Raw genomic sequence first — 17,772 nt, 5'->3', positions numbered from 1 at the left:
ATCACGTACATTTATAAAGCATGAAACCTACATAACTTGCATATGAGTTATTTAATTAAAATGTTTGAACATTTCAATTTCCAAACTAATGGAGTTTATAAATGAACAATGAGATTGTTGAGAGGGAGTTCCGGATTTGATGATTTTGCACAGCAGCAGCAAGAATATTTTTGGCTTCCTGCCCAAGACACTTTTTTTTAATAGAAGATGGCCTGTTTTCTGAAAGATTGAGCCTCGTGTGGGTTTAGCATTGCCAGTCTGTCTTTTGTCCTGTAGGAACTGAGATTGCTGTCAGTTGTGAAATTATTAACATCTTTGATTTTATTATTTGTTGCGCTTTGGAAATTAGACTTACAAATCTATTTGTACCACTGATCATATTAACTTATTCCCCTTTAATTTCCACTATTTCTAGTTCAAACGCTATGTCAGCAAACTTCGTAGTAAGAGCACAGTTTATAAGAAGAAACGTCAAGAACTAGCAGAGCTAAGAACAGAATATGGTGTGCTGCAGAGAACAGAAGAAATTCTCAAACAGCGGCATGAAGCCATACAGCAACAGCTGGTAATATGCAATCCTGGCTTTCAATATACTTGCTGTCCAATTTGAGACCATTCTGAGATACAATAAAAAAATGTGAAATGGCACAACTTTCCATGAAACTATATCAGTCAATTCTGGAAGGACCCATGCCTTTAAATAACACTCTGCTGATTACCTAGAAAAGTACAAGTTGTTATCAGCTGGCATTTACAGTTTTTATCTTCAGCCATGTGGAGTGTTTTTCAGATAGCTGAGTATATAAATTTATCCATATTTACTCAATTTTGGTTGAACAGAGATTTGAATTATGCTGTGCCCATTTTAAAATTTAACCCATTACAAGGAATTAATATTGGTTTCAATCTATTTCTGTCCTTCTGTGGATTTAAAAAGAAACATCAATAACGTTGAGAAATCTGTTGTTAAACCAGAGTAGAATAAATTTAACTCAACATTCAAAGTAGAATCATATAATAACAACAGCAAAGCTTTGCCTTTGCAAATCCAGTATTTGAATGCAGAAGTTAAAACCTGGGGTTAGTCATCACTTGCTACAGAAATATTTCCAGAAACTGGCTTGCTACAAAATTCTTTAGGTTGCTCTGTTCTCTTGGAGCACTTGGATGGTATGTATTTGTAAAAGAGCTATCCTTGTTACAGTTATTTCCAGTTCTGTGATCTAAGATTATACTTAGAATAGAGTAGAACTTACTTGATAACTGAAACAGCCCAAGTTAGTAATAATCTGTTAATGCAGCTCCCTTAAAATAGTCAGGCTCATTAACTCCTCGAGGTAAAAGTCAGTAATCTATCAATTTGAATGCACTCAAAACTCTGCTGCTGATATCCTAACTCGCACCAAATCCCACTCATCTAGCACCTCTAAATCACAAACCTACATTGGCCCCTAATCCAGCAACAGATTGATTTTAAATGTCTTATTCTTGTTTCCAAACCCCTCCATGTTTTCACCCGTCCCTATTTCTGTACCCCCCTCTTACGCTATAACCCTAAAACATTTCTGCACTTTTCTAATTTTAGCTTCTTGTGTATCGTCAATTTCAGCAGATGTGCCTTCAGCTGCTTTGCCCTTTAATTCTGGAAATGGCCTAATTTTTCACATATGTCATGATTTCTTGCATTGTTTTATATCCACTGCTGCTTTTTCACTCAGTTGGCAGAAGAATGGACAAGGAGTCCCTGACAATTTTTCTTTTTCTTGTTTGCCCTCACTCCTGTGCTGGGTTATCAGGGGGCTCATTCCTCTACAAGGTGAAGCTGCATGTAGATGTAGACTGAATCTAGTAAGCAGAACAAATCACTCACATGGCAAAAATAGGCTATCTCTAATCTATGTATTTTAAAATATCTTAAGGAGTTTTTTCATGGTATATGCAGTGGCAACTCGTGAATCAATAGAGGTTATAACATTTCCACTGGAGTAGAAGAAAATGATTAATTTTAGATGCTGTATGTGCTAACCACATCAAATTGTTAAAATTTTCAGCAACCCATAAATAAATGTCCAAGCTCTTGACCTTGAACTGATGACACTTATAATTGTTAATGATATAAAAGGCCAGCTGAGTTCTTTATGTACCTAGTCTTTTCATAATTTTGTCAAACTGTGTTACAGCAAGCAGTCGAAGCTAAGCATGGTATTACTGGCTTCAGTGACACTCAGGAGGAGCTGGAGAGAGTATCTGCATTGAAGAGCGAGTTGGATGAAGTGAAGGGACGAACACTTGATGAGATGTCTGAAATGGTGATCCATCTTTTAATGAAACCCAAAATTCATTCAGTAGTTGCACATTTATGAAGGACTATGTTTGAATTGAAATTAAGAATTATTAAAATTATGATAGCGTATGCCTTTTCCACATTATGCCCAATACATAATATATTGCTAGTTGTTAGTCTATTAAATCAATTCATTGTATAATTCCCATACCCTCCCAATAATTTATTCATCTAGTCATTTTTTTTTTTACAAATTAGTTTGCATAAAGATAAACTACCAACCAAACTTTTGTCATTTCTTTGTCCCAACAAAACATTGGGATCTACATATTATTATTTCCTTCAGTTCAACCTATTAGTAGATGAAAATGCTTTATTCTTGCACAAACTACACTGAGCCATGTTATATTTTCTCATTTAGAGCCATATCCTTCCACATTTTCCAATCCCACTGCAAAGCATTAAATGAATGCTAGCAATCCCCTTAATCAATTGTGACATTGTTTTTTAAAAAAGGCACATTTCTCAGAAATTATTAATTATAATTACTTTATACTGACCTTAATGACAGATTGAAGATAAATCTGCATCTTCTGTAGTATCAGTAGACTCTAAGCTCCTCTGGATGGTTTGATTTTGAAAAATTCTTAATATGTGGAGGATTTGAAGTAGCAATAAAATATTGACCATTTGATGATATGGGAAAGAAAATTTTCACACTATGATCCTTTCCTATTCACAGTCCCATTAACTTTATAACCATCATATTGCAAAAAGACTGTCATGTTAAGTGCTTTTAAATATGTTAACGTAAGGCACTTTTTAAATACCGCTATTATTTATTTTCTGAAAAGTCCAAAATCCAGAAGACAACAATATTCTTGTTTCTCCTTCATGGTAACTGTTCTTGGTGTGAGTGAGGTCTTTAGATGCAAAGCTGAAATATCTTCCTTTTGAGTTATTTTCAAAATAAGACAAAATAGTTTTTTTTAAAATTTTAAGCACTTGTAATCTATTTCATACTTGAGTATTCAGTCATATAAAATTAAGGCTGGCAGTGCACATACAGGGGAACATATATAAAGCTTACCATTTGCCAATGGTGATCCTTAACTAAACATTTTGTTAGTGAGAATAAGGAGCAATGCTAAGGAATTTGATTTACTTTTTCCAGTAATATCTGTGAATATATTTGAATTTTCATTATAACACTTTACCGCTGGTGATAACAGCCTAGTTATGCTCAGGAAGTGGAAAACATCAACTCCTTAACTTATTTTTTAGCAGTAGATGAAATTAAGCAAATTTGGCCAATAAACTGAATATTAAAAAGATACGACATGCCTTTCAATGCTGCAGCCAGTGGCTCAGGAACAAGTTTTTTTGTATTATTTCTCAATGTAACAACATGAAATTCAGTTGCAATGAAATGAATGGTGAGTAGAATTCATTGAGAAAGGATTGGACTTTGGACAGATTTTCCCATTCATGATTTCACTTCAGATTAAAATAGCCTCAAGGTGAAGAAGGTTAGTCAGTGCTCTGGTGAAAATGCTGAGTTTGACTTGCATTGGTTTTGTGTTGAGCATAGAAAAGCCACACTTGGCTGATCTCAATCTGAAATGTACTTAAGAAAGGTTGAATTTTTTTGCATCAAAATGCTGTGCAAGAACTTGGATAGTTAAAAATTAAACAAGTTTACATCAGTGTGATCTATGTGACAGCATGTGAACAAATTGTGTGAGATCACTTCTATCGCTCAGGAGTGATCATTAAATTCTGGAGCAAACAAGTGGAATGCATTTTTTGCCAATTTCACAATCCTGTACAGTAGCTATCTATGACATGTCTATTTTAAATTGTCAGGGAAGATGCACAAACTTAATTTTGTATTTTTTTTACTTGTCAATTTCCTTCCCAGTCTTCCTAAAAATTGTTGTTCATCACAAGGGTACATTCCCCTAGCCATTAGGCATCTGACCCAAGCAGTATTGTTGAATTCACTTGCCCATCGTTCAATAATTTAGCCCTACTGTTTACAGAAAGTGTAATCATTTAAAACAAAGAAGGAAACTTTTAACACTTAATTGACTAAGCTAATTGAAATTTAAGTTGAATAAGAAAAATGCAACAATTTGTAAAATGGTTCAAAGCTAGATTAAGTTGTAACACTCTAGTGAACATAATTCTCTTATTCTAACATACTCTGTAACAACTTCATGAAAAATGTAGTCAGGTAATGATGTATTGCATTTTGATTTAAAAGAAGTATGGCATGTGTTTCCCTTGCAGCACTATTGCTGCCACTCAATTAGAGAGCTAGTTTGTTGCTTGAAAATTTAACAATTTATTAATAACAAAGAAAAAAACACTGTTGAGGTCATTCAGTACACATCCAAACTGGTTAAATTTCCATGTGCATTCATGATTCAAACAGAGTGTTTGTTTTGTTATGTTTTAGCATAACAAATTAAGATCTCACACTACTGTATTTCTTTCTTAGAAGTATGTGCCCTTTAAATCTAATGCCATGAGCCCTTTAAATGTTTTTTATTGGGCTGTGGCCTATTTGCTTTTAAAGGTATTTTTCTTCCCTGTTGTGATTGCTGGGGCCCATGTGTAACCGAGTGAAGTACAACATGCTTTCATGCAATTGGCAACAGAACTCTGAGGCTGACCACAAGGAAGTGGACAACAGCAGCCTTGGGAAGTTTTTTGGTCTGTTTGTTCACTTCATCAATGCCAGATGCTATTTTAAAAATTCAATTCATTATGTTTCATAGAATCATAGAAACCCTCCAATACAGAAAGAGGCCATTCGGCCCATCGAGTCTGCACCGACCACAGTCCCACCCAGGCCCTATCCCCATATCCCTACATATTTACCCACTAATCTCTCTAACCTACGCATCTCAGGACACTAAGGGCAATTATTAGCATGGCCAATCAATCTAACCCGCACATCTTTGGACTGTGGGAGGAAACCGGAGCACCCGGAGGAAACCCACGCAGACACGAGGAGAATGTGCAAACTCCACACAGACAGTGACCCAAGCCGGGAATTGAACTCGGGACCCTGGAGCTGTGAAGCAGCAGTGCTAACCACTGTGCTACATGCTGCCCCTGTTTGGCAAAATGAAGGATGTCAGTACTTGGAATGAACACGATTTCCACTTCTGTCCTGCAACATTAACCGTGCCTGGTCAGGAATAATAAACCAAATGAGGTTTTTGATTCCTTGGAAACGGATGTGTATCTGAGTTATAAAAATTCACAACAAAAAAAAAATGTTGGGTTCAAACTGCATTGCATTGGTGAAATTTTAATGTGTACACGTTAACTTCATACTTCTGATTGTGAAGAAAAAGAGACTTGGGCCGTAATCTTATCATCGTTCACACCGGTGGGATTTTCCCATTCTGCTACAGTGAACGGAGATTTGGCTGGCTGACAAATTCTCCGACCTCATTGCCGCGGGAGCGTAGTGGCAGGAATGATCTCACGCCCACGGAGTAGGTGAAAAAGAAATCCTCTAAGTGGCAATGTACAGACCTCAAATTGGCACTAATCTTTTGTTGTTGAAAACAATTCTGCAGGTAAAGAAACTTAATGCCCTTATTGCTGAAAAGAAGACCGCCTTGGCTCCTGTCATCAAAGAACTACGACCATTGCGACAAAAGTGTCAGGTAAGTCGTGGTCTTTAAACAACAAAGTGGGTAATGTTGAATATGTTACTACTTGCCCGTATGATTATCAGTTGCTTGCTAAATCAAAGCATTAAATCGGTTTACCAAATTGTATTGTTGCATTTGGCAGACAAATTGCAATTGCATACCAACCATAGAACAGCTATAATTGTACAGGGAAGTGCTGGAAGGAGTATTATATGGGGAATAATTGGCCTTAAACAAACAAAGCTCACATTTTTGGCATTCAATAGCAGATCAATTGTTAGACCCTAAATATAAAGTATTGCTATTTCATTCCATATCCAAGTGTTTGGTTTGGTGTACATCTGTTTGGATTACTTGAGCTAATAATTGTGAGTGTATTTGAAAATATTTGAAGTGTTTCTCTGGAGTAAAGGGAAATACAGTGTCATCAGGGAGGAAATTAGACGGGTAAATTGGAAGGAGGCATTCTTGGGGAAAAGTACCGAAGGAAAGTGGAGGATTTTCAAGGAATGTTTGTCTGGAGCTCTGCATGACAACGTTCCGATGAGACAGGGGGGTGTTGGTAGGGTACGGGAACCGTGGTGCACGAAGGTTGTGATGAACCTGGTGAATAAGAAAAGAGAGGCGTACAGAAGGTTCAGAGAGCTAGGAGGTGTTAAGGATTTAGAGGAGTATACGGGATGTAGGAAGGAGCTTAAGAAGGAAATTAGGAGAGCGAGAAGGGGTCATGAGAAGGCCTTGGCGGGTAAGATTAAGGAGAATCCCAAGGCTTTCTACAAATATGTCAAGAGTAAAAGGATGAGATGTGAAGGCATAGGACCCTTAAAAGGTGAAGGGGGAAAAGTTTGTGCGGAACCGTTAGAAATGGCGGAGCTGCTTAATGAATACTTTACCTCGGTATTCACGGTGGAAAGGGATCTGGGTGGTTGTACTGCTGGTTTGCGGTGGACAGAAAGGATCGAGCATGTGGACATAAAGAAAGAGGATGTGTTGGAACTATTGAATGGCATCAAGGTTGGTAAGTCGCCGGGACCGGATGGGATGTACCCCAGGTTACTGTGGGAGGCGAGGGAGGAGATTGCGGAGCCTTTGGCGATGATCTTTGCATCGTCGATGGAGACGGGAGAGGTTCCGGAGGATTGGAGGATTGCAGATGTGGTCCCTATATTCAAGAAAGGGAACAGGGACAGCCCGGGAAATTACCGACCGGTGAGTCTAACCTCAGTGGTTGGTAAGTTGATGGAGAGGATCCTGAGAGACAGGATTTATGATCATCTAGAGAAGTTTAGTATGATCAAAAGTAGTCAGCACGGCTTTGTCAAGGGCAGGTCGTGCCTTACGAGCCTGGTTGAGTTCTTTGAAAATGTGACCAAACACATTGACGAAGGAAGAGCGGTGGATGTGGTCTATATGGACTTCAGCAAGGCGTTCGATAAGGTCCCCCATGCAAGATTTCTTGAGAAAGTGAGAGGGCATGGGATCCAAGGGGCTGTTGCCTTGTGGATCCAGAACTGGCTTGCCTGCAGAAGGCAGAGAGTGGCTGTGGAGGGGTCTTTCTCTGCATGGAGGTCAGTGACCAGTGGAGTGCCCCAGGGATCTGTTCTGGGACCCTTGCTGTTTGTCATTTTCATAAATGACCTGGATGAGGAAGTGGAGGGATGGGTTGGTAAGTTTGCTGACGACACCAAGGTAGGTGGTGTTGTGGATAGTTTGGAGGGATGTCAGAAGTTGCAGCGAGACATAGATAGAATGCAAGACTGGGCGGAGAAGTGGCAGATGGACTTCAACCCGGATAAGTGTGTGGTGATCCATTTTGGCAGATCCAATGGGATGAAGCAGCAGTATAATATGAAGGGTACCATTCTTAGCAGTGTAGAGGATCAGAAGGACCTTGGGGTCCGGGTCCATAGGACTCTTAAATCGGCCTCGCAGGTGGAGGATGCGGTCAAGAAGGCGTACTGGCCTTCATTAATCGAGGGATTGAGTTTAGGAGTCGGGAGATAATGCTGCAGCTTTATAGGACCCTGGTTAGACCCCACTTGGAGTACTGCGCGCAGTTCTGGTCACCTCATTACAGGAAAGATGTTGAAGCCATTGAAAGGGTGCAGAGGAGATTTACAAGGATGTTGCCTGGATTGGGGGGCATGCCTTATGAGGATAGGTTGAGGGAGCTTGGTCTCTTCTCCCTGGAGAGACGAAGGATGAGAGGTGACCTGATAGAGGTTTACAAGATGTTGAGAGGTCTGGATAGGGTAGACTCTCAGAGGCTATTTCCAAGGGCTGAAATGGTTGCTACGAGAGGACACAGGTTTAAGGTGCTGGGGGGTAGGTACAGAGGAGATGTCAGGGGTAAGTTTTTCACTCAGAGGGTGGTGGGTGAGTGGAATCGGCTGACGTCGGTGGTGGTGGAGGCAAACTCGTTGGGGTCTTTTAAGAGACTTCTGGATGAGTACATGGGATTTAATGGGATTGAGGGCTATAGATAGGCCTAGAGGTGGGGATGTGATCGGCGCAACTTGTGGGCCGAAGGGCCTGTTTGTGCTGTGGCTTTCTATGTTCTATGTTAAAATACAAAGTCTTGACCTGTGATTGGCAAGGACACAGATTGTTTTAATGTCGCACAGTGCTAGCTCATTGTTTCATTTATGTGACGTTTTGCCATTTCACATTAGGAATTAACTCAAGAGTACGAAGAAAAAAAATCACTCTATGACAGTTGCGCAGCAGGATTGGAAAGTAATCGATCTAAGCTTGAACAGGTAGGAATAAGTCATGCATATTTCACTTATTTTCTCACCCCCTCCACTCCCTCCCAGAACCAGGATAGGGTCGCCCTTGACCTGATTTTTCACCCTGCCGGCCTCTGCAGTCAAAGGATCAGCCTCTGCCATTTCCGCTAACTCCAGCATGATGCCACTACTTCCCCCTTACTCCCCCTGTCAGTATACTGCAGGGACTGCTCTTTCTGGGACACCCTGATCCATTCCTCAATCACACCCAACACCTCACCCACTGCCAATGGCACTTTCCCATGCAATTGTAGAAGGTGCAACACCTGCCCCTTCACTTCCTCCTTGCTCACCACTCCAGGGCCCAAACACTCTTTTCAGGTGAAGCAGTGTTTCACATTCGCCTCCTTTAAACTGATCTGTTGCATTCGCTACTCCCAATGTGGTCTACTCTACATCTGAGAGACCAAACATAGACTAGGTGACCGCTTTACAGAACACCTTTTGTCCATCAACAAGCAGGACCCAGCCCTTTCCATCGCTTGCTATTTCAACACACCACCCTGCTCCCCTGTCCACGTATCCGTCCTTAGCTTTTTGCAGTGTTCCAGAGAATCCCAACGTAAACTGGAGGAACAGCACTTCATCTTCCAAATAGGCACTTTACATCCTTCTGGACTGGACATTGAGTTCAAAAACTTCAAAGCATGAACTCTGTTGTCTCCTTCCACTCCGTTTCCCTTTATTTCATTTTATTTCATTACTTCTTTTCATATTAATCCATTTTTATTACTTTATATTCTTATTTTCATTTTTCCACTTCTAAAATCTTGCTTTCCATCTTATTTCACCCCCTCCCCCCACTCGGGCCATCTGCCACATTCCTATACTCTGCACCTTTGTTCTCTCATTTATACATTTCGATCTCTTAATGGATGCTATCAGCACCATTCCTAGCCCTTATCATCACATTCCCTTTGTCTTTTTGTCCATGTCATCCCTATCAGTTACAGCACCCCCCACCACCACAATATACATCTTGTCTTATTTTCCTTTTCTTCAACTCTGACGAAGATTCATCCTGACTCAAAACATGAGCTCTATTCTCTATCCACAGACGCTGTCAGACCTGCTGAGATTTTCCAGCATTTTCTGTTTTTGTTTACTTAATTAGTAGCTACCGCTGGCAATGAGCTATACAGTTTAGTTACATTTAGGAAACTTACAAAATAACTACCTGAATCTCATGGAATCAGTACAGAAAACATGAGTGTGGAACTCGTTCTCAATATTATTATTCAAATGTGGAAGTAACCAGATTTGAGGATTTTCTTTTGCCTTTTCTGAAGGAAAGGACTCTTGCTGGTGAAGAGGTTCACAAAGTACCTTGCTGAAGAACAATGGCTGTTTTTTGTCTGGACACAATGTTGCATCCCAGTTGCAGTCCTTGCTAACTCAAACTGGGAATTTAGTCAGGGACCTTTTGTTTAGTATGACTCAATGCTGTTTGAAGCTGTTATAACAAGATAATCCTTCATTCATTTTTCAAAGGAGTTCCAAATTATGATAAAGCTGTTTTTAATGTTACATTGACAACAATGAATTAAATTACTTTCATGTTAAATTATTAGTTTTTGGATATGTAATCCTATTTGAAAATAGGATAGCATTGATGTATATGATTATATACTTGTAAAATAAATTGTCTATGAAGCAATTACTGCAAAAACTTGGCTCCTTAGCACCGATTACTTTAATGATATGTACACCGTTTTGGCTGGTGAAGCTGACAGGAAGTGGTGCTGCACATGGAAATTGCCTTGGTTTTGACTTCAAGGGTTCTGGTCAGACCACTTGTTTCCACTCATGGGTGCTGCAGTGATCATGCACCTTGTTTGCAGCATGAGAGGCAGATGGAGCAGAGGTAGCAGAGAAGAGGTCAATCTGCTCACCGAGAGGAAGGGAGGAGGGATGTCAGCAGGAGGCTTTATCCACCCAGGATCTTCCAGGAATACTTTTCCGATAACAGCCTAAGCCAGAATGGATATTTGCATCTACCCCATTTTATGAAGGAAGTGCTCACATAACCTACTTCCACTTGCAAGCAGACTCGCAACTCAGAACAGAGAAAGGATGGTACTGCCAGCTGTGACGGTGGCTGGAATCCTGAATTTCTGTGTTGGGATCTTTCCAGGCTAGAGCAGCAACATCTTTAACATCTCCCTGTTTGTTATTTCACTTACCCAAGGAAATGTACATTTAAGCGATTTACCAAGGTTTTATGATGAAACATTGCAACTAATGACTTTCTTCATTCATTCAAAGCTTTTGCGGAAGCTAAAAACTCATTATGTAGGTGATAACATATTAGTCCAGATAGAAGGTTGGCTAGCTGGCAGAAAACAAAGAGTATGTATAAATTGGCCTTTGTCTGATTGGCAGAACGTGATTAGTGGAGTCCTGCAGGGGTCTGCCGGGGCCTCAACCTTTTAGAATTTATATCAAGGTTTGGATGAGGGGAACAAAAATGTGGTAGCTAAATTTGCAGATGATACAAAAATAGCTAGGAAAGTATGTTATGAAGAAGCCAAGGAGTTTGGAGATGGATATAGATAGGTTGAGTGAATGGACAGATAACTGGCAAACAAACTATAATGTGGGAAAATGTGAAGCTATTCACTTTGGCAGGAAGAATAAAAGGGCAGAGTATTACTTAAATGGAGAATGACTGCAGAATTCCAAGATGCAGAGGGATCTAGGTGTTCTTGTACATGATTCACAAAAAGTTGTATGCAGGTAATGCATGTAATCAAGAAGACAAGTGGAATACTCTCCTTTATTACGAGAGGAATTGAACATAAAAATAAGGAAATTTAGCTTCCGTAATACAGGCATTGGTGAGACCACATCTTGAATACTGTTTGTAGTTTTGTTGTCTCATTTAAGGAAGGATGCAAGTGTGTTGAAGACAGTTCAAAGGAGGCTTACTAGATTGATACCTGAAATGAATGGGCTTCTTCAGAGGATAGGTTGCATAGGCTGGGCATGTTTCCACTGGATTGATGAGTGACTTGATTAAAGTATACAAGATCCTGAATGGTCTTGGAAAAGATGTTTCCTCTTGCGAGTGAGTCCAGAAGTAGAGGACACTCTTAAAATTAGGGGTCGCCCTTATAGGATAGAGATGAGGAGAATTTTTTCTGAGGGTTGTGCAACTATGGAGCAGTGGAAGTGGGGTCACTGAATATTTTTTAAGGCAGAAGTAGATTCTTGTTAGGGAATCAAAGTTGGATAAATCAGCAGGACCAGATGGATTGTATCCCAGGCTGTTGAAGGAAGCCGGGGAGGAAATATGGATATTCTGATGATCATTTTCCAATCCTTATTAGATACAGATGAGGTCCCAGAGGATTGGAGGTCTGAGAACATTGTATCATTGTTTAAAAAGTGTTCAAGGAATAGGGCAGAAAATTATAGGCTGATTAGTCTGACTTCAGAGGTGGATAGATTATTGGAAACAATTCTGAGAGACAGGATAAACTGTCAGTTGGGCACAGATTAATCAGGGATAGTCATAGAACATAGAACAGTACAGCACAGAACAGGCCCTTCGGCCCACGATGTTGTGCCGAGCTTTATCTGAAACCAAAATCAAGCTATCCCACTCCCTATCATCCTGGTGTGCTCCATGTGCCTATCCAATAACCGCTTAAATGTTCCTAAAGTGTCTGACTCCACTATCACTGCAGGCAGTCCATTCCACACCCCAACCACTCTCTGCGTAAAGAAGCTACCTCTGATAACCTTCCTATATCTCCCACCATGAACCCTATAGTTGTGCCCCCTTGTAATAGCTCCATCCACCCGAGGAAATAGTCTTTGAAATAGTCAGCATGGTTTTGTTCGGGGAAGTTCGTGCCTTACTAACTTGGAATTTTTTGAGGAAGTGACAAGGAGGATTGATGAGGGTAGTGCAGTGGATAGTGTCTACATGGATTTCAGTAAGGCATTTTGACAAGGTTCCACATGGAAGGTTGGTCAGAAAAGGGATACAGGAGAAGGTGGCTGATTGGATCCAAAATTAGTTCAGTGACAGGAAACAAATAGTAATCGTTGATGGATTTCTTTGCGAATGAGAATTGGTTTCCAGTGGTGTTCCACCGAGCTCTATGTTGGGGCCCTTGCTGTTTTCTGTATATATTAATGATTTAGACTTAAATGTGGGAGCATGATTAGGAAATTTGCAGATGACACAAAAAAACGACCATGTAGTTGATAGTGAAGAGAATAGCGCTAGACCCCAGCATTATATCAATTATTTGGTTGAGTGGGTGGAGAAGTGGCAAAAGAAATTCTGGAAAAGTGAGGTAATGCATTTGAGAAGGACAAACAAACCAAGTCACACTCAATTATTGGGAGGATATAGAGAGGAGTTGAGGAAGTGAGACACCATGGAGTGCATGTGCACAGTCTTTGAGGGATGGCAGGACAGGTGGACAAGGTGGTCAAACAAAATATGGAATGCTATCCTTTATTGGGCGAGGTATTGAATACAAAAGCAGGGATGCCATGATGGAACTGTATAAAATGCTGATTAGGCCACAGATGGAATTTTGTGTACAGTTCTGGTCACCACGTTACACGAAGGACATAATTGCTCTGGAGAGAATGCAGAGGAGATTTACAAGAATGTGGCCAAGCCTTGAAAATTGCAGTTATGAGGAGAAATTGGATCGGCTAGGGTTGTTTTCCTTGGACCAGAAGAAGATAAGGGGTGACCTAATTGAGGTGTACAAAATTATAAAAGGCCTAGACTAGGTAGACAGGAAAGACTTGTTTCCCCGAGCTAAGAGGTAATTTACCAAGGGCACAGATTTAAGGTAATTGGTAGAAAGATTAGAGGGGACATAAGAAAAAACTGTTTAACCAAAGGGTGATGGGTGTCTGGGATTCACTGCCTAAGTTGGTGGTTGAGGCTGAAATGCTCAAATCATTTAAAAGATACCTGGATCTTAATCTGAAGTGCTGTAAACTGCAAGGCTATGGACCAGGTGCTGGAAAGTGGGGTTAAAATAACCCCACTTTCCAGCACCTTTGTTTAATAAATGCATGACCTCTTTCTGCATTATAACATTTCTCTGGTTCTATGATTATTGGGGGTAGATGGGAATATGGAATTGGAAACACAAACATATCAGCTATTATCTTGTTGAATGGCAGTGCAGGCTTTGTATCAGTTGGGAGAACCGTTCACTGATGCTCTCTGTTCACTTCCATGCAAAAGACCAGATCATGCAAGTTTTTCTTCCTTTTAAAGTTGAGGCTGAGAAAAGTAAATTTAATTTTTAGAGTTATAAACCAGTAAAGTAGTTCTTATCAAGGATCAGCTTTAGAAGATTCAGCTGCTAGTAGAGACAGTAATTCTGCTTTCTGAAGGACCAGTGATTATTTTTACATATTTTCATTACAAAATACATTTTTCTGTATGCATAGGCCTCATTATGTAAATAGGTTTTGTTTAGAAAAAGGTGCTTTGATTTTTAAAAGAAGTACTATAAGCTAATTTTAATGATGGTGAATTGTAGCCAAAAATCATTTCAGTTAACATGCAAGTTTCCTTTCATACATTATTCAAAGAAAAGTAGGGTGGGTATATGTTAGAATTTTTATCCTGCCAAGTGATTCTTAAATTGGAAACATTTGCAGGAAGTCCAAGGGCTTAGAGAAGAATGTGGACAGGAGGAAACTAGATACCATTACATCAACTGCTTGAAAAAGGTAACTGCCCATATGGGTAAATTACTATTTATTAATACTGATTTTAAATATTCTGGGGAGAAAAAAAAAGATTTGCAGATGTTTGAATTGTCTTCTATTGAACAGATTACTGAAAGACAGATACAACGAGCTGCTGATGAAATGAAACTATACGTTTCTGCAGATCCACAAGAAAGAAGAAAAGCCTTAAGGTAAATGTACAAATGCTAAAATGTGAGTTTTTGCATTTGTCTTTACATTTTTGAGCCTGTTGTTTTGTAGATGTTCATGTTAGGACTCTTGAGCCATGGATCAGTTTCTTTTTTTTCACTTACCAAAACCTGGCACCTTTTGAATTCTTCCTCAAGGAATCTGCCCTACATAGCTACACCCCATTGCATTTCTTACCTAAGCATGATAGTAAGAGCATGTCTTACCTCTGGGTCCATTTCAATATGCCGTTTTACTCCTGTGCCACTTTTTGCTTGTTTGAACATCTGACCTTTCACCATCTTTTGTTTTCAAGTCCTTGTTGTCTACTTCACTTGCCCAAATTTCCTGGCAACTTCCTCACTAAAATATTTTTCTTGCTCTTCAACTTAGCTTCTGCACTAATTCACCATTAGGAATGCTATGAAAATCCATTAATAGAAGCCGTGATATTGTTCTGTACTAGTTGTTAGAGTTTATATTGCTATTTATCAAATCCAGGGCTATTCCACCTGGAGTTTTCATGAAGGATACTTTGTTTAAGTCCTTGGTATTGCATGCACCTTGTAGTTTATGTCAAGATCTCAGAGTTTTGTACAACTGTCTTGAAACAGGATTTTCCATTTTTCCATCTTATTCTTTCCCTACTTGGACAAAAATGGATTTATTGTACGTTACAAAGTTATTTTCCTTTTGGCAATCTACTTGCATAAGATTAATACATTGTACCATAGGGTGTACTATTTTCTCAGTAATTTGCCACACTATAACTACATTGTGGAGGAAAATACATTGTGGATGAAGATGATCCCTCTGGAAGAATTTTATTCAAATTTAGTGTCTTAGTAGCCATGTCAGAATGTGTGAATAAATGACTTGGAATGGGTGAGAGTAGGGTACAAGACGTATGCATTGGAGGAGAACAGCTCCTGAAAGGAGTATAAAAAGAACTCCCCAGTAATAAGGGATGATCCTTTGCTCACTGTGAAAGTGCATACATTAAATTAGTGGTACAAAATGCTTCCTATTTGGGAGGCTGTAAGAACCCCAATATAACCAAACTATACTTGGTGCAAAAATGCTTGTTAATATAGTTGCTTATTTGAAAAGATAATTCTCGAGGAGATATCTTTGAAAAAATTTGGCTTCCAAGATAATATTGCTTCTCATACTTTCAGACAGAAGGAAGCATTTTAAAGTCATCCATCATTGAAGTTGTTTTTCAGACTTCAGGAAATAACGATCATACAATACCTGCCAAAATAATTGTTAACTAAGTATAGGTCTGATACTCAGATATTCTAGTACAAATTGCTGATTCTATATTGCTGTGTTGTTATGTAACTGCAGAAGAAACTGTTCGTAATTCCAGTTGAGTAATTAGCAAAATCCATGCAACCGGTATTGATTGAGTAATTATTTTATATTTTTAGGGAGCAGTATAATCGTAATATCCTGGAGCAAGAAAATCTGGGAAAGGTGAGTCTCTTTCAGTGCAATAGGCCATGTAAGGATTGATACTGTACTTTGTGAAAATCTATCTTGGCTAACTCATTGCCTTCTAGCAGACAATGAAGGATCCAGCCAGCTGTCCAGAGGTCCTGGCACAGTTATACTCGAAAGAAAACTTTGTAGCTGTTGTCATCTGTAACTAATCTCTTGAGAAGAGGCAACATCAGCAATTGTGAATTCAAGCATGAACTGTAGCAGAAGGAAGGGAAGCTTGTCATTTATAACAACACCACATTCCTTTTCAAATAGTTGCAAAAGAAACTTGGACAGTGGTCGTAAATAAATTAAGTCGTATGTTGCATATTAACTTAAATTTTAAAATCTGTTGACCTATCATCAGGATTGAAGAACACTAATTTGTAGCAAGCAGCTGGACTGAGTTGCATTTGTTTAGGGTTGCATGTGATTATTCCCAGATGACATTGATGCTGACGCAGATTCACATATTCTTGGACCTGGGACTAAGGTTTCTTCAATTTCTTGCTTATTTTATTTTTCCCATATATGGTTGGAAATTAGATTGTTTGAGTTGCCTAAAAATAATTTGGCTGTCCACTAAAAGTCTGAAATTCTGATCCATATGGATAAAGGTTCCTTGAATATTAAAACGGGAAGAGATGTTTTGCATTCAGTTTGAGAATTTCTTTTTACCTTTCTTTGCTCTAATTTTATCAACTGCTTGGTGCTGCAGTTCCACATTAAAGTTCGAGGGTGGGAGTTAGATGCTTTGTTAGATTACTGGGTCAAAATAATGCAGTTTAATTTTTTAATTTACTTGAACAAGGTATATGTGAGTTTAAGATAGCTATCTAAATAAGAGACTCTACAAAGCTTGCCAGTGGTATGAGATGACAATATCAAATTTTCCATTAATCTACTGCCCCTAGGGAACTACCAAACTTGTACTCAATGACGACAGACAAGGCTGAACAATGGGGAGCACTGCTTTTTAAATCTGCAACCATTGCATTGAGAGGCAGGTGCTGTACTTGTGTTACTGAACCAACATAGATACCTCTTAATCTAGTAAAAATTGTGTTGGAATATTTAAGATAATTGACCATTTAACCACAAAATTGGCCAGGGGTAATTTTCCTCTTTAAACCCCAGATTTTCTGACCGAGATCAGGGACTGTGGGGGCAAGCATGCATTCTATTGCTCCGTATTCAACACATTGTGCTGTGCAACTTCAGCAATGCTTATAGTAGCGGTTGAACCACATAAACCAAAGTTAATCTGTAACCCATACCCCAAAGAAGCTGGGAATATACCAAATTGTCATTCAGTATTCTAATCTGGGCAGCACGGTGGCACAGTGGTCAGCACTGCTGCCTCACAGTGCAGGGGACCAGGTTCAATTCCCAGCTTGGGTCACTGTCTGTGTGGAATTTGCACGTTCTCGCTGTGTCTACGTGGGTTTCCTCTGGGTGCTCCGGTTTCCTCCCACAGTCCAAAAAATGTGCTGGTTAGGTGGATTGGCCGTGCTAAATTCTCCTTCAGCGTACTCGAACAAGCGCCGGAGTGTGGCGACTAGGGGATTTTCACAGTAACTTCATTGCAGTGTTAATGTAAGGCTATTTGTGACACTAATAAATAAACTTTATA

General features: G+C 39.5%; 1 protein-coding gene across 1 annotated transcript in view; it reads left to right on the top strand.

The window, feature by feature from the left end:
* Positions 1-17,772, top strand: part of ift81 (intraflagellar transport 81 homolog) — a 95,961-nt gene that overhangs the window by 49,425 nt on the left and 28,764 nt on the right. Inside the window, exons 12-18 of the mRNA XM_078227463.1 lie at positions 416-565; positions 2,181-2,309; positions 5,881-5,970; positions 8,631-8,717; positions 14,394-14,465; positions 14,571-14,656; positions 16,088-16,133. Of these exons, the coding sequence (XP_078083589.1) occupies positions 416-565; positions 2,181-2,309; positions 5,881-5,970; positions 8,631-8,717; positions 14,394-14,465; positions 14,571-14,656; positions 16,088-16,133 (660 nt within the window). The remainder of the gene's footprint in view (positions 1-415; positions 566-2,180; positions 2,310-5,880; positions 5,971-8,630; positions 8,718-14,393; positions 14,466-14,570; positions 14,657-16,087; positions 16,134-17,772) is intronic.

This window comes from Mustelus asterias, chromosome 13 (genome assembly GCF_964213995.1).
Source record: "Mustelus asterias chromosome 13, sMusAst1.hap1.1, whole genome shotgun sequence".
Classification (NCBI taxonomy): domain Eukaryota; kingdom Metazoa; phylum Chordata; class Chondrichthyes; order Carcharhiniformes; family Triakidae; genus Mustelus; species Mustelus asterias.
The sequence above is the reverse complement of the archived record's forward strand: the minus strand, read 5'-3'. Positions and strand labels throughout refer to the sequence as shown.